Raw genomic sequence first — 24,931 nt, forward strand, 5'->3', positions numbered from 1 at the left:
GTTGTATGATTTTGTTTGTGTGTGTTGTATGAGTTGTGTGTGTGGGATTGTGTTTATGTGTGTTGTATGATTGTGTGTATGTGTTGTCATATTGTTATTTGTAAAGCGCCTTTCTTGACCAGGGTCACGAAGCTCTCTGTGAGTGTGTTTTGTATGGTTTGTGCAAGTGTGTATATGTGTGTTAAAGGTTTCCTGTGTGTTGAATGACTCGTTTGTGTGTGAAATTGTGTTGGTGTGATTATGTTTGATTATGTGTGTGTGTGCACAAGTTGAGGATGTATGTAAATGTGTTTGTATGTGTTTTATTTTTAATTTTGTATTCTATGTGTATATTTTAATTCATTATTTTACTATTTAAAGTTAATCTTAACCCATATTAAGTTACACCACATGAAAGGTTGTTTATTAATTTACATAGTATTGATTAAGCTACTGTACAGTTACTGACAGTGTGATACTCACGTCAAAGCAAAGAAGTTTCATTTTTTACGAGATATTGTAAATTCTAAACAAGGTTTATTAAAAGGTTAATCACATTATTGGTTCTTGGACCAACTAAATTATGAAGAAATAATAATAAAACACATCTTATTATCATAATATTTAATATTCAAAAACATGAAACTGGTGAACCGTGTTAAAGAATACTATTAACACAGTAAAAACAACAACGAATAACAAACAACGCAAAGAACGGTTTATTTACTTATCGTTATAGTTCATAAACCAAACAAATAAATAAAAAGTCGGGTAAATCAATCTTGCCATTGACCAAGAAAAAAATTTATAAAAACAAAAGATAATGTTGCATTTAATTCATCGAATTGTTGGAATAAGTGGATTCATTTACGCACTCCCGGGCTTAGACAGCAGGCGGCGCTGTTTTCCCTTCACCTGAATGAGGATTGTTTGTTCTTCTGGCCACTTGGAAACAGTCTGAGTTACAGTAAACAACAAGTCCACGTTTCACCTGAAACCACAACACAGGAACCAAACGAAGAAGAAGAAGAAGAAGGAGGAGAAGAAACGATGGCGCGGAATGACGCGCGTCACTGAAGGCATCTCTCCACTGACGTCCGTTTATTCCCAGGAATACCTTCGACATCCACTCGGTTTGAAACTCGACCTGCTGACCTGGGACAGGATGGGATGCTCGACTAGTTCCCAGACTTCAGCGGTGGACACGACCAGACCCAGCGTCAAACCCGAGGAGAGCAACGGAGCCACAGGTGACATATGATGAATAAAAGATAAACACTTGTCATTTAATCTCTACATTTCATAGCTTTTTTAATCACATTGTGAAACATTATATTCAAACAACAATGATCGAGACACAACATAGTCACAAATGTGAAATAATAATAAAAAATTGAATAAAATACAAATATATTAATAAAATATGCTTCTTTTTTTTTTAAATTAATTAGTAGCTTTATTAGCTAGATTATCAATCTAGAATAAAAAAAAACAAACAAATACAAATTATGTTTATTCAAGTTTGTGATTATATTAAATGATGAATTTTAATCAATAACACATGTATTTATATATATTCAACCGTGTTTCTCTGGCACATTGTGTGCAAACACTAGACTCGTGGAGAGGATGAAGCTTCAGAGCAGATTTGGTGACAGTCTAAAGTTTCAGTAGGAAATAGAGACGCCGCGTCGTCGTCGTGCGTCAACAAACGCAGATACAAACGTCAACACACTTTTAAATGTTTGTGTTGTCGAGGTCAAACATTTGGATGGATCAAAGAAGGTTTTTCAGTCTTTTTTTTGAGAATTTAAAGCGGTTTATTTATATAAACACCATTAAATATAGTTAATTTGTTATTTATTTCAATCAAAAATACATTGTTTGTATATTTATCAACAAAGATTTCACTTTTAAAATGTAAACAGAAAACATTTTTGAAGCACAAACCAAAGACTTTTCGTTTCTATTCAAGCGTTGTTGTGAAGGTCACGAGAAGGTCAAGTTAAAGATTCTCTGAGGTCCTCTCACCTGTCAATCATTGAAGAGGAAACAGGAAAGACAAATAAAACATTGTCATAGAAACACAAAACACACCAGAGTTGTGTAGAGGGAAGATTATTCCTCCCTGTGGGGGGTCCAATTGAACATTCCTTCAAGATTGTACTGACTAAATTGTATATATTATAATATTTTCAATTATTTAATAAATATTCCTTTATTTCACAAATGATTGTTTATATTGATCTATATTGTCAATGCTGTGTATGTGAGTGAAATTCAAAAGTGACTAAATAATCCAATTGTAAACAAAATATCTAACTAAATAAATAAAATTAAGTCATATCGTGAAAAATGACCACTGGTGCATGTTAACGAGGCGACAAACCCTTAACTAACCGGGTGGGTTTCATCAGCCAATCATAATTCAGATCTAAGCCTAAACCTGGAACCCCCTGAGTTATCATAATAATCTCAGGTTCTACGAATTGGTGCAAAGCCCTCTAACCGCTTCACTATTGGTTTACCCCGAGGCACAGCCTCGTCTCTGAGAAAGCATAATGAACTCGCCACCCAGCTGGGTGCAGTCCACTTCCTACGAAATACCCGTCAGTATTAACCTCAGCCCCTCCCGCCTCGTCCTCCGAACTAAGGGGAGGAGGAGCCGCGGAGGAGGGAAGGCGAACAGTAGTCCTGCCGGCCAACTCGAGTGGGCAAAAGCGTCCACGCCTAGTGGGGGGCAATCCGATGCCCTGAGGGAGAACCAGAGAGGACATTTGAAGTTCTCCTTGCTGGCGAAGAGGTTTGCCACCGGGTGACCGAACCGAGACCATATCTCGGCTGCCACTGCCTCGGACAGACCCCATTCGTCCTGGACGGCCCCCCTCGACAGTCTGTCCGCTACTGCGTTCAGCTCTCCCGGCACATGCTGAGCTCTGAGAGAGAGCAGGTGACGGTCTGCCCACAGCCAAATCTTCTTTGCCACATTCAGAAGTGCTGGGGATCTGACTCCACCTTGGCGATTAACGTACCCAACGGTGGTGGAGTTGTCGGATACCACTAGGACATTGGACCGTGACAGTTGGGGAGAGAGGTGAAGCGGGACGTTGTAAATTGTCTTTAGCTCTAGCCAGTTTATGTGTCTTCACACTGGTCTGTTCTAGACCCCGCTGGCATAGGCCTGACCCGAGGAGTTCAGAACAGATCCCACGCGCGTCAGCACCACATCACTCACCGCGTCCAGTACATTCTCAAGCTCCGCTGGCGGTCCTGACCTGCTCATCTCTCGTGAGATCCGACCGCCACGCACCTCTCCAGATGATCGACTAGAAGGGGCGGTAGCTCCTCGCCCTTGCATGGTCTCAGAACGGCGAGAAAACTTGCGCGTAAAAGCGCCGTTCTTATGCCGCCATACGTGACGTCCTCCACGGTGCCAGTGCCTGTTGACAGCGCTGTGGGGGAAGGAACAACCTCCGGTCAACATAGACATGTCCCGGCTAGTTCCAATTTATCAGCTGTCAAGCTCTGTCGGGCACGAGCGCTTGTAGACGCAGGAGCAAACACAGTTGACTCAGGAAGTCGCGGACATCTGCTCGTCTGGAAACAAAACACGTGGTTGGAGTCTGCCCCTCATTCGTTTGGACAGAATCAGTTATTACAGTCTCGGCATGACCCGGACGAAGGGGTTTGAAACCTCCTTCAAACTGTGTTCTGAGAGGAAACTCTCGCCGTCTATGAACAGCGGAGCATGTTAGCTTAGCATTAGCGGCAAAAGTTTCTAAAGACACCTGTGAATAGGTAACATTCACATGTGGAAACACATGCACACTACGAACATCTCTCTCAGAATGAACCACAGAAACGTCATAAGTTCTCCATTTTTTATTTCCATTTTTTTTATTGCCCTTGAAAGAATAGGAAGGCCCCCCCAGAGAAGATGCCTCGCCGCCTCTGCTGTGTTGTCACTGCTGCTGACCCATCGACTGCAGACTCTGCTGCGGCTGCTGGCTCCCGTTGCGGATCTTAGCGACGCTCACTCCTCGCCCGCCGCTGCCGTTGCCGCTGTTGTTGCTGCTGCTGGGGTGGCTGGCTCTGGTGACGCTTCGCCCCAGCACCAGATGATGACGCCGACGAACAGGACCTCCGTCTTCGAGCGCCGTATCCCTGTCGCGCCTCGTCATCACGCCCATGCTGGTGATGCCGGAGCTGCGCCGACTCCTGCTGCGCTGCCTCCCAGAATCGCATACGCCTGCTGACATCCTGAGGAGCGCAGCCACAGAGTCCTTGACTTCCTCCATGTCAGAAGGTCCAAGGTTGTCACCCCGTCCACACGGCAGTAGGGTCCGTAGGAACCTACGGGAGGCCCCGCAGCCATGGGAGAGGCAGACCCCTGCAGTGCGTAGTCCCAGATTTCGTCCAGTTTAGAACAAACAACCCTCGGAACCGCAGTCCTGAGCGCCTCATTCCGCACGTCCTTCACTCCGCATGTAAACCGGGGTGGCGCGAGTGGAGGTGCGGGGGGGAGCTCGACCTCCATGCGGTTTGCCGCGGCGGTGAAGATGCGCGGGAGGACGTCAAGCGGGTAGCGAGGAACCAGCCCGGTTCTCCCACCCGCTTCGACATCTCCGGGCTCGGATCCGCCTCATAACACCGCCGGTCGTGGGCCGACTACCCACGACTTGGCTGGAGGACGCGGCATGCGTCGATGGCAGGCCCCACAATCAGCAATCGCGTGATCAGGGCCTAGGCAGAGAAAACAAAAAACATGCGTGTCCCCCCTCCCCAGGGGGGTGTCACACGTCAGACACACCGCTTTATCCACATCGATGCTCATGCTTACGTCTGCCACGATTCTTCAGGAGCTTTCTCGCTGAGTTGTAAAGGAGGAAATGCGGTGGGTATTTCCCGGCCTTCATAGGAAGTGGACTGCACCCAGCTGGGTGGCGAGTTCATTAAGCTTTCTCAGAGACGAGGCGGTGCCTCGGGGTAAACCAATAGCGAAGCGGTTAGAGGGCGGAGCACCAATATGAAGTAGAACACATTTCCAATGTGCCCACGACTTGTTTATTAATAAGGTAGCGTGGCCGAGTGGTCTAAGGTGCTGTACTAAGGCTCCAGTCTCTTTGGAGGTGTGGGTTCAAATCCCACCACTGCCATGTTCACTTTTGGGTGGTTGTTTATGAGTAGTATGAAAAGATCAGTAGTCAATGCAGTTCATTAACTGTCCACTTGAGGCTGGTTACAGAAAAAAACAAGTCATGTACATGATTGTTTAAGCGCTTTGTGACCCTGGTCTGGAAAAGTTCTATATAAATACAAATTACTAACTTACACCCTTCAAAAAGACAAACTATTGTTTCATTATGAAAAACATCTTTTCAGCCTTGTTTGAAACAGTTTGAAGTCTCAAACACTAATGTCACGATCAGAACACGTTTTTAATGCTGTAAAAGTCAATTCTTAGTATGCGAAATGTAGTGCTCCATGCACACTAAATTTTAAATATACAGTATATATATATATACTGTATACAGTATATATATACTGTATATATATACACTTTTTTTTCATATTTTTTCTTTATTTCTTCTCGAAAACTTGCAAAACGTGCTGCCAGCAGGTGACGATAGTGTTCCTTTTATGCTACACACTAACCGGAAATGACGCTTCTTCTTCTACTTCTATTTAACGATGGTTTCAACCAGCAGTAGTAACACTATCGCCATTGCACTATTGCAAGTTTGGGAAAAGAAATAAAGAAAAAATGTGAGAAACTAAATATTGGCGAAATATTTACGCCGGTATCAGCAGCGAAGATGTCTCATCCGTCTACTGCTGCTGAAAATGCACCTGTAAGTATATATATATATGAATATATATATGACGTGACTTCCGTTTACAACATCACTAAGATGTAGCCATTTAGGGTGGTTAGTGTCCATCGAACCATACTCAGTTTTGTGGGCGTGTTAGTACGCCAATTTAGTGTGCATGGCGCACTAAATTTAGCATACTAAAAATTGAGACGCACTAACGCACTAAAAATACTAACTTTTAGTACGCTAGTATGCGATTTGAGACACAGCTCAGCTCTTTCTGCAAACACCTTCAAGTGGACACTCAAAGAACTGCAGTTTTAGCACTTTTAAAAAGATGTGAACAACACAATCTGAAGGTTTGATCCAGATTGAAACTAGGATTGGATTATTTGATACATTTCCTTTTTTAACAAACCATTTTCAACATTTAATCCAGTCTGATAAACATAATCCACTCAGATTACCTTTGAATTAATGGCCCTTGTGTTCCTTTCTTAATTCCTATCACTTGTAAACATCCAGCCTCGTCAAAAAAACTCATGGCAGCGGTGGGATTTGAACCCACGCCTCCGAAGAGACTGGAGCCTTAATCCAGCGCCTTAGACCGCTCGGCCACGCTACCCTGGTCAGTCATTTCATGGCCATGTTGGAAATGGCTTTTCTAGATTTAGTCTGAGATCTGAATGATGATTGGCCGATGAAACCCACCTGTTTATTCAAGGCTAAGTTGCCTGATATACACTCGTAAGTCAAGTCGATGATGATGTAATTTCATGAAAACTGATGAACAGGAATATCATGGAAAAGTAAAAGTGACAAAATTGAGTGTGTTCTGATGGTAACCCTAGTGTGTGAGTCTCAAACTGTTTTGAACTAGGGATGGGTGTGTACGTGACTTCCATCCTTTATACAGCCAGCCTCAACTGGACGTTTGATGAACTACCGTTTCATGTTGACTTCTTTTTCAAGTCAATCAAATGTCAACATAGTCAAAAATACTCACAGCATTGGGATTTTAACCCCTGCACGCAGACTAGAGCTTTCAGGATCAACTTTAAAATTATGTTGCTCCTAAGCTTTGGAACCATCTCTGTGTTTGATGATCTACTGACTCCTTCAAGAAACATCTGTGTTTGATGATCTACTGACTCCTTCAAGAAACATCTGTGTTTGATGATCTACTGACTCCTTCAAGAAACATCTGTGTTTGATGATCTACTGACTCCTTCAAGAAACATCTGTGTTTGATGATCTACTGACTCCTTCAAGAAACATCTGTGTTTGATGATCTACTGACTCCTTCAAGAAACATCTGTGTTTGATGATCTACTGACTCCTTCAAGAAACATCTGTGTTTGATGATCTACTGACTCCTTCAAGAAACATCTGTGTTTGATGATCTACTGACTCCTTCAAGAAACATCTGTGTTTGATGATCTACTGACTCCTTCAAGAAACATCTGTGTTTGATGATCTACTGACTCCTTCAAGAAACATCTGTGTTTGATGATCTACTGACTCCTTCAAGAAACATCTGTGTTTGATGATCTACTGACTCCTTCAAGAAACATCTGAAGACACTTTTATTTGTGCTTTTACTTGATTTTCTGAGACTCTTGTGTGGTTCTTGGTGTTATCTCGATCTTTTTAAGTTTATATTTCATTGAGTATTTTGCTCAGCCGTGCTGCCCTGTTACCTTGGATGGTCTTTTTTTTTCTTGCTAATATGACGTAATATGAGGATTTATTTATGGATTTAGTTGTTTTGTTGGTTTGTTAGTTGGTTCATTCGTTCGTTGGTTCATTCGTTTGCTCGTTCGTTCGTTCGTCAGTACGTTCGTTCGCTTGTACGTTCTTTCGTTCATACGTTGGTACGATTGTTGGTACGTTCGTTGGTACGTTCGCTGGTACGTTCGCTGGTACGTTCTCCCATGTACATTTTTGATAATGTCTACAAGTGGTTGAAAAAAAACACTCGGTGTATAATACATCAGGATTTAAAAAGTAGTAAATGTGAAACTGCAGTTCATTAAGTGTCCACTTGAGGCTGGCTGTAGAAAAGCGTGGAAGTCATGTACACACCCATCCAAAAAACAATCTCTCACAACATTAAAATATATTTACAGTCTAGTTCAAAACAGTTTGAGTCTCACACACTTATGTTATGATGAAAACACACTGAAGTGTCTGAATTTTTACATTTACTTTTCCATGATATTTCGTTCAATGTTTTCATGAAATTACATCATGAGGTCGACTAGACTGTTAGGTACTTCAATGATGTGTCTCAATTTGCATACTTGCAATGACACGTCTTCGGTGCTGATACCAGCGTAAATATCTTGTGAATATTTCGATTCTCATATTTTTTCTTGATTTCTTTTTCCAAACTTGCAAAACGTTCTGCCAGCAGGTGGCGATAGTGTTCCTACAGCTGGTTGAAATCATCGTTAAATAGAAGTAGAAGAAGAAGCTGTCGCGTCATTTCCTGTTAGTGTGTAGCAGCAGAGTTTGATTTGAGACATACTATCTGTTGAGAATTTGCGTACTAGTTAGTATGTTCACTATCCTGATGCATACTAACTTCTAGTATACTAAGAGAAGTATGCGATTTGGGACACAGCACAGGACTTCAGGCAACGTATCCGCTAATAAACATAATTCCTGACTGAAGTCAACAAGGTAGCGTGGCCGAGCGGTCTAAGGCGCTGGATTAAGGCTCCAGTCTCTTCGGAGGCGTGGGTTCAAATCCCACCGCTGCCATTAGTATTTTTGACGAGGCTGGATGTTTACAAGTGATAAGATTAAGAAAGAAACTCCAGAGGGTTCAAAGGTAAACAGTTTGTGTTGTTCACTGAAGTACTTAAACTGCAGTTCATCGAGTGTCCACTTGAGGCTGGCTCTAGAAAGAGTCATGAATACACACTTTACAGCATTTAAGACATATTTAGAGCCTCTTTTAAAAGACAGTGTTGTTTATAAACACCAAACATCGATTGTTTATCGTCCTGATGTAACAGAAACTCAAGGAAGAAACACTCTGTGGCCAGTTGTTCAAAGGTAATCTGAATGGATTAGTATTATCAGATTGGATTAAATCTTGAAAATGATTAGTTCAAAAGGGAAATATAGAATCAGAAATATAATTCCATCGTGTTATTAAATCCTAGTTTTAACCTAAACCTTCAGTTTGATAAAAACAAAGCAGGATTATCCTGATTCTAACAGAGGGTTAGGATTACAAAGTGAATTTCAGGAAGAAAATGTAGCAAAACTTTCAAATTGGTCCAATAATCAATTATTATGATTTTTAAATATTTTTATTTCTTCGACTGTTGCAGTGATGAAGTAGATGAAGTGGACGATGCCTGACAATAAAACCTCGTCCTTATGAAAATAGAACTCTATAATAAATAAATAAATAAATAATAAATCACTTTGAGATTAAACAAAACAAATCATGGTCTGAGTGTCCAGGATGTCTTCAGTAGCACCAGAGAGCCAGGATGTAGTGAGTGAGGAGCTTAAACAGTTGAAAGGAAGGTCAGGAGGAAGATCTGGATCAGTTTATTGTGTCTCCAGAACCCACTCTTGCGCTGGACTCACAGAGTGAAACCTGAACTTGTGAGCCTCGACTCATGGTGTTAGATGGTCTTTGAAGACTTGCTGACCTTGGTTCACACAGCAAAGAACATGTTCATGTATGATTTCTGTGGTGAGAGTGTTGTAGGCAGGGAGCGTGCCTGGTGCTTGCCAATGCAGATCCGTATCAGATCGCACAAGATGATGTTTGTAGCTCTGTCTTTACTCATTTTCCTAAACCCTTTCAAACCTGTCAAAAATCATTGGTTGGTCTCACTTTCCATGAATTTACATCACAAAGGGTCAACTTGACTGAGTATGTATTAGGCTCTGTAGCCGACGTGAACCTGCTCTAGTAGAAGAACTCACATTTCTCCGATCCTTCAAACTCTTCACTGGCTGCCAGTTTCTTTCAGGATCAACTTTAAAATTCTTACTATTCTACTTCTTAGGTTCTTACTTTCAGATCTATTCATGGTTAGACCTTCCATCAGTGATCTGATCCAGACTTACACCCCAGCTCGGGCTCTGAGGTCTGTGGATCAGAATCTACTGATGGTTCCTGAACATGCTTCAGGACCAGAGGAGAGAAATCCTTCCAGGCTGTTGCTCCTAAGCTTTGGAACCATCTCTGTGTTTGATGAACTACTGACTCCTTCAAGAAACATCTGTGTTTGATGATCTACTGACTCCTTCAAGACACATCTGTGTTTGATGATCTACTGACTCCTTCAAGAAACATGTGTGTTTGATGAACTACTGACTCCTTCAAGAAACATCTGTGTTTGATGATCTACTGACTCCTTCAAGACACATCTGTGTTTGATGATCTACTGACTCCTTCAAGAAACATGTGTGTTTGATGATCTACTGACTCCTTCAAGAAACATCTGTGTTTGATGATCTACTGACTCCTTCTAGAAACATCAGTGTTTGATGATCTACTGACTCCTTCAAGAAACATCTGTGTTTGATGATCTACTGACTCCTTCAAGAAACATCTGTGTTTGATGATCTACTGACTCCTTCAAGAAACATCTGTGTTTGATGATCTACTGACTCCTTCAAGAAACATCTGTGTTTGATGATCTACTGACTCCTTCAAGAAACATCTGTGTTTGATGATCTACTGACTCCTTCAAGAAACATCTGTGTTTGATGATCTACTGACTCCTTCAAGAAACATGTGTGTTTGATGATCTACTGACTCCTTCAAGAAACATCTGTGTTTGATGATCTACTGACTCCTTCTAGAAACATCAGTGTTTGATGATCTACTGACTCCTTCAAGAAACATCTGTGTTTGATGATCTACTGACTCCTTCAAGAAACATGTGTGTTTGATGATCTACTGACTCCTTCAAGAAACATCTGTGTTTGATGATCTACTGACTCCTTCAAGAAACATCTGTGTTTGATGATCTACTGACTCCTTCAAGAAACATCTGTGTTTGATGATCTACTGACTCCTTCAAGAAACATCTGTGTTTGATGATCTACTGACTCCTTCAAGAAACATCTGTGTTTGATGATCTACTGACTCCTTCAAGAAACATCTGAAGACACTTTTATTTGTGCTTTTCCTTGATTTTCTGAGACTCCTGTGTTTGTCTCAGTGTTATCTTGATCTTTTAAAGTATATATTTTATTGTATTATATTGAGTATTGTTTTAATTGTTTAAGCGCTTTGTGACCCTGGTCTGGAAAAGCGCTATATAAATATTACTTAATTACTTACTTACTTACTTACTTCCTCCTGAGGGATCAATAAAGTTTTACCTTACCTTACCTTACTTACTTATTTACCTGCCTACTTAGTTACTTACTTAGTTACTTACTTACTTACTTACTTACTTCTATCGGCCAATCATAATTCAGATTACCATAATCAATCCCATGACCAGAGACCGGACAACACATACTTCCAACAATGTTTTGCCTGCAGAAGATCATTATCAAGGTAGCGTGGCCGAGCGGTCTAAGGCGCTGGATTAAGGCTCCAGTCTCCTCGGAGGCGTGGGTTCAAATCCCACCGCTGCCATGTGTTTTTTGGGAGGCTGGATGTTTACAAGTGAAAGTATTAAGACAGAAACTCCAGTTTGTGTTGTTCAAAAACTTTCAGTACGATCTGGATATGTTTGATAAAATAAACAAAAACAGATTCATTGTGATTCTAACAGAGTGTTGGGATGACCAAGTTAATTTCAGAAAGAAAATGTAGAAAAACACAAAAATTCAAATAATCAATTGGTATGATTTAGAAACAAATACTTTTATTTATATTTTGACTTGATTTGTTGAACAGTTGCAGTGATAAAGTATAAAGTAGACATTATCTATTTATTAAGACCCTCAGTAAAGTGAAATAAAAAAAAAGATCTTATAAAATATACCACCAGAGTTGAATAAAAACAAAAATATTCTGTCATTCATCACAAATGAACCTGTTAAAGTAAAAGCATTGAAAGAAAAATGTAATCCAACTGGATTTTGGATTAAATGTTGAAAATATTTTGTTCAACAAGGGAAATAAAGATTCTGAAATGAATCAAGTAGTTCAATCCCAGTTTTGATCTGGATCAACCAGTTTCTGTTGTTGAAGATATTTCGTTAAAATTTTGTGAAAATTTGATCCCAAAAAAGCAGGATTATCCAGAATCTTACAGAGGTTACAATCACAAGATGGGGTTCAGAAATAAAAAGTGAAAAAACATTACTAATTAAAAAGTAAAATAATCCTTAGTATGATTTAGTTTTAATACTCAATCTTAACGTTGCTTGTAGCTCACATTGTGTCTTTTCGTGGACATGGGTTTGAATCCCATCACTGCCATGTACAATTTTTGATAATGTCTACAAGTGGTTGAGAAAAAACACTCGAGAGATACTAACCATCAGGATTTAAAAAGTAAAGTCAATGTGAGACTGCAGTTCATTAAGTGTCCACTTGAGGCTGGCTGTAGAAAATGGTGGAAGTCATGTACACATCCATCCAAAAATCAATCTCTAAAAGCATTAAAATATATTTACAGCCTAGTTCAAAACAGTTTCACACACTAATGTTACGATCAAAACACACTGTGTGTCTGAATTTTTACTTTTCCACGATATTTTGTTCAATGTTTTCATGAAATTACATCGAGGTCGACTTGACTGACAGGTGTAATAAGGCGACGTAACCCCATAATTCGGGAAGTAAATTAACAGGGTAGCGTGGCCGAGCGGTCTAAGGCGCTGGATTAAGGCTCCAGTCTCCTCGGAGGCGTGGGTTCAAATCCCACCGCTGCCATGTATGTTTTTTGGGAGGCTGGATGTTTACAAGTGATAGGATTAAGAAAGAAACTCCAGGGCCAGAGTGTTCAAAGGTAATCCTTCAGTTTGTGTTTTTCACTGAAGTACTAAAACTGCAGTTCATCGAGTGTCCACTTGAGGCTGGGTGGAAGTCATGTACACACCCATCCAAAAATCAATCTCTCACAGCATTATTTACAGTCTAGTTCAAAACAGTTTGAGTCTCACACACTTATGTTACAATGAAAACACACTGAAGTGTCTGAATTATTATTACATTTACTTTTCCATGATATTTCGTTCAACGTATTAATAAAATTACATCATGAGGTCGACTTGACTGACAGGTGTAAACCGAATAAACAGGTGGGATTCATCGGCCAATCATAATTCCTTAACTGCAGTCACAAGGTAGCGTGGCCGAGCGGTCTAAGGCGCTGGATTAAGGCTCCAGTCTCTTTGGAGGCGTGGGTTCAAATCCCACCGCTGCCATGTGTACTTTTTGGGGGGCTGGATGTTTACAAGTGATAGGATTAAGAAAGAAACTCAAAGGTAATCCTTCAGTTTGTGCTGTTCACAAAAGTAATGAAACTGCAGTTCATCGAGTGTCCACTTGAGGCAGGCTCTAGAAAGAGCGGGAGTCACGAACACACCAAACTTGAAAATAAACTTTAACACATATTTAGAGCCTCTTTTCAAAGACAGTGTTGTTTATAAAAAACAATCGTCAGTCGTTTATTGTCCTGATGTTACCGAAACTCAAGCTCATATCATTTCACCTTTTATTCATCCAACTTTGACTCTTGTCTCCCGTCAGGGGCGGCCGGTGAGAACGGTCGAGTAGCAGAAGACTCGGAAACGATTCCCGATCAGACGCCGGCCGAGGTTGATGGTGCGAAACCGGCGGATGCTGAAGTGCCAGCGGCAGAAACAGCGCCATCTACAGACCAAGCAACACCCGCGGAGGCAGTACCACCCGCAGACACAGCGCCACCTGCGGATGCAGTACCACCAGCAGACACAGCGCCACCTACGGAGGCAGTACCACCAGCAGACACAGCGCCACCTGCAGGAACAACACCCACACAAGCTCCGCCCCCAGGTCCACCTCAACTGAACACATTTGAATGACTTACTTTACATTTGAACTGCAACAAACATCAACATATTTGATTATATTTATATATAATATAATATATATATATATATAATATATAATATATATTATTTTGGATTTATTTTGTATCGATAAATCCCCTGGTGTTGTTAACAGTCCATAATAATATAATAATAATATTTCATGATAATACATTTTTACTTTAAATGCTATTTTAATAGTGACTAAATGCTTTTTTAATTCAACCAGCAATGGAACGACTTCCAAACTTCGCTAAGAAAACTTTAATGAAAAAATGATTGAAGCAAATTTTTGGGGATTAAATATTTAGGAAAAAATGTCCTACTACATGAAATATGGGCAAAAAGAACACTTCAAATTTTTTTTTTAACTTTAATAGAAAAGTTAGAAAATGAACCAATGGGACACTTTCTTTGTTATAAGCTCCGCCCACTCATGTGATAGTTAAAGTGATAGTTGGGATTAGTTTAGAGTCATTTGTTCATGTGTCAATCAAAACAACTGATTTCATGTGGTGAAGAAGTGATAAAGTCATGTGACGATTTAAAATATCCTTTAACGTCTGCAAATGTTGTTTTATTTTGTAAGTTCACTGTGACACTTTACTTTTATCACTCATTTCCTGCCTGACGCATCGTGTCAACGTCCGGGTCGTGACGTGACGCAGGTTAAATAGTAATAAATCTTATTTTAGTCGTGTGGAGAACATGACAAAAAATAGACTCAATGTTCTATTATTCTCATGATCTTCCTTTGCTTGTGTTCGCTCTGAAGAAAACAAATATCAAATATTTGCTACCACAATAAAAATGTTATTTTATATGGTACTTACCACTGCAGACAGTCATTGGTGTCAACTTTATAAGTGTAGAACTAGAACACAAGTCTTTAACCCTTATCTCAGGGACACAATGACCCGAAGGCCCGAAAACAAATCTATTTGTAGTATCCCTTGTGTTGTTTCTGGGTCAAGGTGACCCGAAGGCCCAGAAACAAATGTAGTTGTGGTATCCCTTGTATTGTCTCTGTGTCAAGGTGACCCGAAGGCCCGTAAACAAATGTATTGGTAGTATCCCTTGTGTTGTCTCTGTGTCAAGGTGACCCGAAGGCCCGTAAACAAATGTATTGGTAGTATCCCTTGTGTTGTCTCTGTGTCAAGGTGAACCGAAGGCCCGTAAACAAATGTATTGGTAGTATCCCTTGTGTTGTCTCTGGGTCAAGGTGACCCGAAGGCCCAGAAACAAAATGTATTTGTGGTATCCATTGTGTTGTCTCTGGGTCAAGGTGACCTGAAGGCCTGCAAACAAAATGTATTTGTGGTATCCCTTGTGTTGTCTCTGGGTCAAGGTGACCTGAAGGCCTGCAAAAAAATGTGTTTGATGTATCCCTTGTGTTATCCCAAGGTCACGATGACCCGAGAGGCCCGAAAACCAATGTGTTTTTGGTATCCCTTGTGTTGTCTCTGGGTCAAGGTGAACGACCTCCACCGCTGTATCTGTATTTATTGAAACCAGTTCACCTTCACCCAGAGACAACACAAGGGATACCACAAACCCATCTGTTTTTGGGCCCTCGGGTCACCTTGACCCAGAGACAACACAAGGGTTGAAGAGTTCAACTTTCTTTCCGTCCTTGTCGACAGAAGATTCCGTCGCCGCGGCAACTGAACCCACATCATCCGAGGCAGCAGCAGGTAAAGTCTCCGGTTCACCTGCTCTTGAAGGAGTCCTGACCTTCTCTTGTCCTTCAGCTCCGACCGAGTGATCCACGTGTCTGACCTCAAAGGTTCTGGACGCACTGGTCGCCTCGTTGCCAAGAAGCAGAACCCGTGACCACTTCCTGTTCGCTCTCCCTCCGTGCAGCTCCGGCTTCTTCTGAAGAACTTTGACACATTCGACCTTCACGACGACACATCGACCCCTTTGAGAGAAACAAGGAGAAGAAAAAAAAGCCAATATTTTTAAACATTCCTCAAACATGTTCTGGCTTTTATTCTTGTTGATACTGATGGTAATAAAGCAGTGATGGAAACATGAGTGTGTTCTTCACCTGTTCCCACTGTCAGCGTTGAACCAACAACCCTCAACGGTTGACCCTGGTCTGCGGGTCCAGAATGTTGTGGGTACTACAGACGGCTGATATAAAACTGTGGCTCATGTATAGATAGTTCCTCGGTAGCGGCCACTGGAGGGCGCTCTCTAGCAGTAAAAGTGAGACCGACTGGGAAAGATGATGCGCTGAAGAAGACACTAGTTTGGATTTTTTCGCATCATACAAACACACACACACACACACACACACACACACACACACACACACACACACACACCCACCCACACACACACACACACACACACCCCCCCCCACACACACACACACACACACACACACTCATCACTAGAACAGAAATGCATATGATGCGGCTTATATTCAAGTGCGGCTTATATTTGTTTTGTACACAATTAGCTTTCTTGTTAAATTCAACTGGTGCGGTTTATATTCTAGTAGTGCGCTTAGTAGTGCGAGATTTACGGTAGTTTGTTTCTGTGTAATCCAATTAAAAAAAGTTGCTTTAATATAAAATATTTTCAATCAAAGGAAAGTCGATTTGATAAAATATATATTAAAAAAGAAAATGACTTTTAAAATAAAAATGTTTTCACTTTAAAAAAAAAAAAACAACTTCAATAAGTTTTTTGCTTCAATTTAGAAAATACTTCAAAACCTGAAAGACTTTTTAACTTGAAATAATATCCCAAAGTTTCAAAACTTTCCTAAGAGAACGATTAAAAATCTTTGTTTTTTTTCTTTTAGGAACTTTTTGTGGACTAAATAATTAAAACAAAAAAAAAAGAAAATAATGTTATTATTATATATTAGTCTTTTATCAAAAGTATTGACGGTTGAACGGGGACAATTAATTGGGTGGTTCACGCGCCCACGTGGTCTCTACCACAACGGTAGCGTGGCCGAGCGGTCTAAGGCGCTGGATTAAGGCTCCAGTCTCCTCGGAGGCGTGGGTTCGAATCCCACCGCTGCCATTATTTTGACAGGTTTTCAACGAGTTGAATATTTAATACTGTATAGTAAAATTTTTTTTTAATGTGTTAAGTTGACGAGTTTTCAAAGAATACTTCACCATTATGTCGTACAGGAAGTACAAGGCTCCTTTTTCAACCTGATAGCAAATAAAATATGCATTTATATAAAGATGAAAACAAGAATCTACCAATTGATCCATTTAAAGTAGTATATCATATATTTATTAATAGTTTAGTAGTTGCACTTTCTTTTATTAAAACCGCAGGTCACTATTTAACAGTATATTATATTCTGTAACTTTATATAAACATTTTAATTCACTTTAAAATCACATTCCGTAACAATTTCTAACGTCTTGATTAAAAAACACACTTGTCTCAAATATTAAAATAGTTTATTAATTATATTCCTAAAGGTATTCATCTTCATCACGCCAATATTTTCACTTTTACTACAATTAAATATCATCAAATGAAACCGATCGACCTCCTGCACTGACGATCAGATGAAGATTAATCTCAAGTGTTGGAGCTTTTTCTTCTCTCGGAGTCGATCATCACCGTGCGGTCATCGGCTGCAACCGTGAAGTGGATTATTTGAAAAAAACGAGTTCGGTCCAGACGAAACCTGATCAAAACAGTGTCTTCACTTTATAATTCGATACATTGGATCAAGTTTATTTGAAGAAAAAATATCTTTATTTTCTAGTGTGGAACCAGTCCTGGCAGCAGAGGATTGGAACTATAACTTGTGGGTCAAAGGGTCGGTCAGTCAGGAGTCAGATAAGGGACCCACGACAGCCACGGCCTCGATCTCCACCAGACCTCCCTGAGAAGACGCACAAACACACAAGTTAACGTTCGTTCAATTATTGACGTTAATAAAGATGTGTCGACTCACTCTGGGCAGCGCAGCCACCTGGTAAGCAGCTCGGGCTGGAAAGTTGCTGCTGAAAACTGGACAAAAGTACATTTGAGAAAAATAAAAAAAGTTTAAACAATAATTTTGTAACGTGGGATCGAGACAAACACGAAGCTCCGGTGACTTGTGTAAGTGAACACCACGTCGCACACTCACGCAGTAACACAACCGTTCATCTGGACATCGAACCCCGACTCGTCGCTACACACTGTTCAACACGTCACTCCGGAAACTTTCTCTCGTCGCTTCATTTTTTTTGTTGGTACACGTTGACGACAACAACACAAGGCGGCGGTAACACAACAACACTAGGCGGCGGTAACACAACAACACAAGGCGGCGGTAACGCAACAACACTAGGCGGCGGTAACACAACAACACTAGGCGGCGGAAACGCAACAACACAAGGCGGCGGTAACACAACAACACTAGGCGGCGGAAACACAACAACACTAGGCGGCGGAAACACAACAACACAAGGCGGCGGTAACACAACAACACTAGGCGGCGGAAACACAACAACACAACGCGGCGGTAACGCAACAACACTAGGCGGCGGTAATGCAACAACACTAGGCGGCGGTAACGCAACGACACTAGGCGGCGGTAACGCAACAACACTAGGCGGCGGTAACGCAACGACACTAGGCGGCGGTAACGCAACGAAACTAGGCGGCGGTAACGCAACAACACTAGGCGGCGGTAACGCAACGAAACTAGGCGGCGGTAACGCAACGACACTAGGCGGCGGTAACGCAACGAAACTAGGCGGCGGTAACGCAACAACACTAGGCGGCGGTAACGCAACGACACTAGGCGGCGGTAACGCAACGAAACTAGGCGGCGGTAACGCAACGAAACTAGGCGGCGGTAACGCAACAACACTAGGCGGCGGTAACGCAACGACACTAGGCGGCGGTAACGCAACGAAACTAGGCGGCGGTAACGCAACAACACTAGGCGGCGGTAACGCAACAACACTAGGCGGCGGTAACGCAACGACACTAGGCGGCGGTAACGCAACGAAACTAGGCGGCGGTAACGCAACGACACTAGGCGGCGGTAACGCAACGAAACTAGGCGGCGGTAACGCAACAACACTAGGCGGCGGTAACGCAACAACACTAGGCGGCGGTAACGCAACGACACTAGGCGGCGGTAACGCAACGAAACTAGGCGGCGGTAACGCAACAACACTAGGCGGCGGTAACGCAACGACACTAGGCGGCGCTAACACAACGACACTAGGCGGCGGTAACGCAACAACACAAGGCGGCGGTAACGCAACGACACTAGGCGGCGGTAACACAACAACACTAGGCGGCGGTAACACAACAACACTAGGCGGCGGTAACGCAACGACACTAGGCGGCGCTAACACAACGACACTAGGCGGCGGTAACGCAACAACACTAGGCGGCGGTAACGCAACGACACTAGGCGGCGGTAACGCAACGACACTAGGCGGCGGTAACGCAACGACACTAGGCGGCGGTAACGCAACGACACTAGGCGGCGGGAACGCAACGACACTAGGCGGCGGTAACGCAACGACACTAGGCGGCGGTAACGCAACGACACTAGGCGGCGGTAACACAACAACACTAGGCGGCGGTAACGCAACGACACTAGGCGGCGCTAACACAACGACACTAGGCGGCGGTAACGCAACAACACTAGGCGGCGGTAACGCAACGACACTAGGCGGCGGTAACGCAACAACACTAGGCGGCGGGAACGCAACGACACTAGGCGGCGGTAACGCAACGACACTAGGCGGCGGTAACGCAACGACACTAGGCGGCGCTAACACAACGACACTAGGCGGCGGTAACGCAACGACACTAGGCGGCGGTAACGCAACGACACTAGGCGGCGCTAACACAACGACACTAGGCGGCGGTAACGCAACGACACTAGGCGGCAGTAACGCAACGACACTAGGCGGCGCTAACACAACAACACAAGGCGGCGGTAACGCAACAACACTAGGCGGCGCTAACACAACGACACTAGGCGGCGGTAACGCAACAACACTAGGCGGCGGTAACGCAACGACACTAGGCGGCGGTAACGCAACGACACTAGGCGGCGCTAACTCAACGACACTAGGCGGCGGTAACGCAACGACACTAGGCGGCGGTAACGCAACGACACTAGGCGGCGGTAACGCAACGACACTAGGCGGCGGTAACGCAACGACACTAGGCGGCGGTAACGCAACGACACTAGGCAGCGCTAACACAACAACACAAGGCGGCGGTAACGCAACAACACTAGGCGGCGGTAACGCAACGATACTAGGCGGCGGTAACGCAACGACACTAGGCGGCGGTAACGCAACGACACTAGGCGGCGGTAACGCAACAACACTAGGCGGCGGTAACGCAACGACACTAGGCGGCGGTAACGCAACGACACTAGGCGGCGGTAACGCAACGACACTAGGTGGCGGTAACGCAACGACACTAGGCGGCGGTAACGCAACAACACTAGGCGGCGGTAACGCAACGACACTAGGCGGCGGTAACGCAACGACACTAGGCGGCGGGAACGCAACGACACTAGGCGGCGGTAACGCAACGACACTAGGCGGCGGTAACGCAACGACACTAGGCGGCGCTAACGCAACGACACTAGGCGGCGGTAACGCAATGACACTAGGCGGCGGTAACGCTACGACACTAGGCGGCGGTAACGCAACGACACTAGGCGGCGGTAACGCAACGACACTAGGCGGCGCTAACACAACAACACAAGGCGGCGGTAACGCAACAACACTAGGCGGCGGTAACGCAACGACACTAGGCGGCGCTAACACAACGACACTAGGCGGCGGTAACGCAACGACACTAGGCGGCGGTAACGCAACGACACTAGGCGGCGGTAACGCAACGACACTAGGCGGCGCTAACGCAACGACACTAGGCGGCGCTAACGCAACGACACTAGGCGGCGGTAACGCAACGACACTAGGCGGCGGTAACGCTACGACACTAGGCGGCGGTAACGCAACGACACTAGGCGGCGGTAACGCAACGACACTAGGCGGCGCTAACACAACAACACAAGGCGGCGGTAACGCAACAACACTAGGCGGCGGTAACGCAACGACACTAGGCGGCGGTAACGCAACGACACTAGGCGGCGGTAACGCAACGACACTAGGCGGCGGTAACGCAACGACACTAGGCGGCGGTAACGCAACGACACTAGGCGGCGGGAACGCAACGACACTAGGCGGCGGTAACGCAACGACACTAGGCGGCGGTAACGCAACGACACTAGGCGGCGGTAACGCAACGACACTAGGCGGCGCTAACGCAACGACACTAGGCGGCGGTAACGCAACGACACTAGGCGGCGGTAACGCAACGACACTAGGCGGCGGTAACACAACGACACTGGGCGGCGGTAACGCAACGACACTAGGCGGCGGTAACACAACGACACTCACACGTCTTGTACACTTCGTTGACGCCGTTGAAGTCGTTGATGTCGGCCAGGAGCACCGTCGTCTTCACCACTGCAACAACAAACATGTATCTTTTATGAGCTGTTGTTCTGGCGTCCTGTCCAGGGTGTCCCCTGCCTCTCGCCCTATGATACTGGGATAAGCTCCAGTCTCCTTATCTTATATCACATGACACGCGTTTATGATCACATGACCCACATAAATGTTCACATGACACATAAATGATCACATTTATTGATCACTCCTGAGGGGTCAATAAAGTTCTACCTACATTATCTCATGATATGGATAAATGAGCACATGACACACAAAGTAAATGATCACATGACATGCAGACGTTGTATCTTATATATTATATATATATCTTATATATTATATTATATATAATAATAATATAATATATTATATACAATGAGAGGCTGTGTTGTTTGATTTCTTTTATTGTCTGTTTGTTTACCTTCTATTTTTGCATTATTATTGATTTGTTTTTTTAATTTATTTTGTGTTTTGATTTCTATGTATGTGAACAAAAAAGGGAAAAAGTCAAAGAAAGTTTTGTGACTAATTTGTCGTTTTCCAATAAAAAATATTGAAAAAATAAATAAATGTCATGTGACCATTTGTGTGTTTCATGTTAACATTTGTGTGTCATGTGATCATTTATGTGTGTCATGTGATCATTTGTGTGTGTCATGTTAACATTTGTGTGTGTCGTGTACTAATGTCAACGTGAAACACATAAATGTTGAAAACTAAATACATAAATTGAATGAATAATTGTGATAAACATTTTCTCTCACCGTTGCTATAGTTACAGCCTGCAGCTTTAAGTATCTCCCCCATGTTGACCAGAGCCTGAAAGAAAAGAGAAAAGATTTTAACTTTTTTAATTTAACTAAGCAGTATTTAACACTCACTACTGTCTGTAATACTCATGATTATAAATCATGTAGCTCTGGTTCACTCAAGTTCATATATTTTATATATAATCATCTGCATGTTTCAGCTAAAGTCCGGTCTGACGTTTAAAAAACACATTTGTTTCAGTTTAAAGAAAGCTTTAGTAAAACTGAGTGAATCGTCCACCAGAGGTCGCTGTCGTTCAAGACAAAGTTCGAGTGAATAAAGTGAAAAAAGAAAGAAAGAAGGGCTAAAAACGGTAAAGTTGTCGAACGTGGTTCTGGTTCTTCTCACCTGTCTGGCCTGAGCCTGAACACCTCCGTCCACCAGCTGACCCGACGACACGTCCAGACCCAGCTGACCAGAGACGTACACGGTTCTGTCCACGACCACCGCCTGACTGTGGACCAGCACACGTGGGGGTCTTACTTTCAGCAGGATTTTAAATATGAAGTATATGTAACTTCTAGTACCAAAAACTGAGGCTGCAAACATTTATTTAAGTAAATAAACCAACTTGAATCTTATACATTGTTAGAATATTTATAATAATAAACCAACATCTACGTAGGATATTAGTCAATAAAATATATATTTAATGATAATTTAAATTGATTTAATAATAATTTAAAAAAAAATGAAATAGATTTCTTGACTTTTTAGTTTTCACTTTTAAAACAAGGCAAAACTGATGCAAAACAATCTCAAACGTATCTTTGGATAATAAAACAAGGTCTAAACACCATTAAACCAAAGTAAATGATTTACTTCTGATACAACTGAACGGAACAAAGGACACTGAAGACAAGTATCAGGTTAAATACGATATTTAAAAAAACGGATTTATTTCTATGTTAGTCGAGTTCTCTTCAGTTATTCTTCGATCGATCGTTACCTCAGAGGATGATTTTACGATCATCTGTTTGGAAAACAACTCAAAAAGAACGAAGAACGGGAGTCGATAAAAGATTCAGGAAATGCCTATAAAAGGACAAGTAACGGACGATTTTAGATAACCATCTGGATCCCCGAGTCTTTTGAAGAATCCATCGGTCTATATCCATTTCTACAATAAGGTGCCGGAACAGTTTAAAATAGAGACAACATTTCAACATTTAAATTCCCCACTAGACTAAAAATAAATACTCGAATCACAATAAATGAAATCAATAAAAATGTTTAACTAATTGCGTTATTAAATTAAATAATATTGTGTGATGATAATACAACGTTTTGCTTATTAACTTCACAGGATGAAAGGTAACTATACAAGTATCTTGACAAAGGTATTAGATAAGATAAACTTAATAGTTTCTTGTTAAGAATATACATGTTTTAAATTTAATTTGATTGAATATTAAAGAAACAACTCCACCTCCATACATAAGAAACTTTCAATCGTTTATAGTTATTTTGTTTATTCACTCACAGATCACAGTTATTACTAGTTTAACTTAATTATAAGTCCATAAAAAACAAATCATCTGTTTGTTTGCTCGCAAAATAACTCAAAAGTGGATAAACTGAAACAAAGAAAATTAGCTTTATTGTAAGTAATGTTAGGAACAAATCAGGAATTTTTCGAGGTGAAGTGATAAATGCGATCACGGAGGCGGCCATTTTCCGAAAGCTTCAGGAAATGGCTACAATAGTAACGGGTGGTTTTGGATAACCATCTGGATCACAGAGTCTTTTGAAGAATTCGTCGGTCTATATCCAGAAACAGCTGCAGTGCGATATCAGCGAACTTTTTTTTTTTATCATTTACCGAGTGTTGTGTGTCTTGATGGAAATACACGACACAACCGTCACCTGCTTTACAAATTAATTAATTTGGAAAATATCGACAACAAATGCAAAAAAAAAGGAAAATGAATTACTTTATTAATTTAATTATTGAAGGATATAATATCGCATGTGATAATCACAAAAATTACTTTAAAAGGATGAATTGTAACCATAGAAATATATTAATAAAAGTAAAAAATAAGGATCAATAAGACAAATAAACGAAATACGTTCTTGTTACGTCACTCCGAGCCTGGCGCCTGATTGGTCAGATCTGGACTCAACCCTAAAAACTCTTAAACGTGAAGAATAGTTTAGTTTATTCTCGAGAGTTTCTCTTTAAAACCAGGTTATTTACCTGTAAATGCCCTGTCTGACCGGGGCCTTCGCTGTGTACGCGATCTGTCGACGAATTTCAGCCATTTTGCAGCGAGAAGAGGTCGAAGGTTCGACTCTGGACCTCAGGTTCACGGTTCACGAAAACACGCCTCTTTACTACGAAACCTGGTTCCGATCCAAAGGTTCTCTCACCTGTATGGCCCGATGGCTCCAGGAGCCTCGCGTGTGTTGATGATCCTTCTCTGGAGTTCTGACATCTTCTTCTTCTTCTTCTTCTTCTTCTTGTTTTAGCCACAGCAGCTGTCACTCAAGCGAGCGCCTTTGAAGTTATATGGTATAAGCGTTACCGTAATGTGCGGCGATAGGCGCACTCTTTGTTTTGAAACGCTTTTTAAACGTTGAGCCTAAAATCATTTTTGGCCATCAAGTACCAGACGTATTGACATATGAAACAACGAAATCAAAGATACAAACTTAAAACGGTTAACGCCATGAACATTCGGTTTATAACAACTTTTTATAAAGCTACTACAACATTTACGGTATTAGCGTGTGATTGACGCAAACGTACTTCGAGAATACGAACTTTGTTTTAACATATTTACGTTTATATTTATTGAAATCCATACAATTAAATGTCAACGGAAACAACATTTC

The 24,931-nt window shown here is 42.2% G+C and overlaps 2 protein-coding genes and 7 non-coding genes across 10 annotated transcripts; 7 read left to right on the forward strand and 2 right to left on the reverse strand.

Annotated features, from left to right (window-relative positions):
• The first annotated feature begins 963 nt into the window (after nt 1-963).
• LOC148083178 (uncharacterized) lies at nt 964-15,827 on the forward strand. The gene is made up of 4 exons (XM_087785668.1): nt 964-1,229; nt 13,489-13,773; nt 15,452-15,502; nt 15,560-15,827. The coding sequence occupies exons 1-4, from the start codon at nt 1,040-1,042 to the stop codon at nt 15,571-15,573; spliced, it is 540 nt and encodes a 179-aa protein (XP_087641794.1). The 5' UTR covers nt 964-1,039; the 3' UTR covers nt 15,574-15,827.
• Nucleotides 5,054-5,135, forward strand: trnal-aag (transfer RNA leucine (anticodon AAG)). The gene has a single exon. It is a non-coding gene; the product is annotated as a tRNA-Leu (tRNA).
• Nucleotides 6,339-6,420, reverse strand: trnal-aag (transfer RNA leucine (anticodon AAG)). The gene has a single exon. It is a non-coding gene; the product is annotated as a tRNA-Leu (tRNA).
• trnal-aag (transfer RNA leucine (anticodon AAG)) lies at nt 8,480-8,561 on the forward strand. The gene has a single exon. It is a non-coding gene; the product is annotated as a tRNA-Leu (tRNA).
• trnal-aag (transfer RNA leucine (anticodon AAG)) lies at nt 11,340-11,421 on the forward strand. Its single transcript has one exon. It is a non-coding gene; the product is annotated as a tRNA-Leu (tRNA).
• Nucleotides 12,588-12,669, forward strand: trnal-aag (transfer RNA leucine (anticodon AAG)). Its single transcript has one exon. It is a non-coding gene; the product is annotated as a tRNA-Leu (tRNA).
• Nucleotides 13,082-13,163, forward strand: trnal-aag (transfer RNA leucine (anticodon AAG)). Its single transcript has one exon. It is a non-coding gene; the product is annotated as a tRNA-Leu (tRNA).
• Nucleotides 15,828-16,768: 941 nt separating the features above from the next.
• trnal-aag (transfer RNA leucine (anticodon AAG)) lies at nt 16,769-16,850 on the forward strand. Its single transcript has one exon. It is a non-coding gene; the product is annotated as a tRNA-Leu (tRNA).
• A 379-nt stretch (nt 16,851-17,229) lies between these two features.
• LOC148083186 (2-iminobutanoate/2-iminopropanoate deaminase-like) lies at nt 17,230-24,543 on the reverse strand. 2 transcript variants are annotated; one of them, XM_087786317.1, is made up of 6 exons: nt 24,467-24,543; nt 22,442-22,547; nt 22,048-22,102; nt 21,230-21,298; nt 17,752-17,807; nt 17,230-17,679 (listed from the first exon to the last, which is right to left on the reverse strand). In XM_087786317.1, exons 1-6 carry the CDS (start codon nt 24,529-24,531, stop codon nt 17,623-17,625), a joined length of 408 nt encoding a protein of 135 aa, XP_087642443.1. In that variant the 5' UTR covers nt 24,532-24,543; the 3' UTR covers nt 17,230-17,622. The 2 variants fall into 2 exon arrangements, with proteins under 2 accessions (XP_087642443.1, XP_087642444.1); XM_087786318.1 differs by lacking the exon at nt 24,467-24,543 and adding an exon at nt 24,294-24,386.
• Nucleotides 24,544-24,931: the final 388 nt, after the last annotated feature.

The sequence above is a fragment of the Callionymus lyra genome, chromosome 3, assembly GCF_982586985.1.
Source record: "Callionymus lyra chromosome 3, fCalLyr1.hap1.1, whole genome shotgun sequence".
Classification (NCBI taxonomy): Eukaryota; Metazoa; Chordata; class Actinopteri; order Syngnathiformes; family Callionymidae; genus Callionymus; species Callionymus lyra.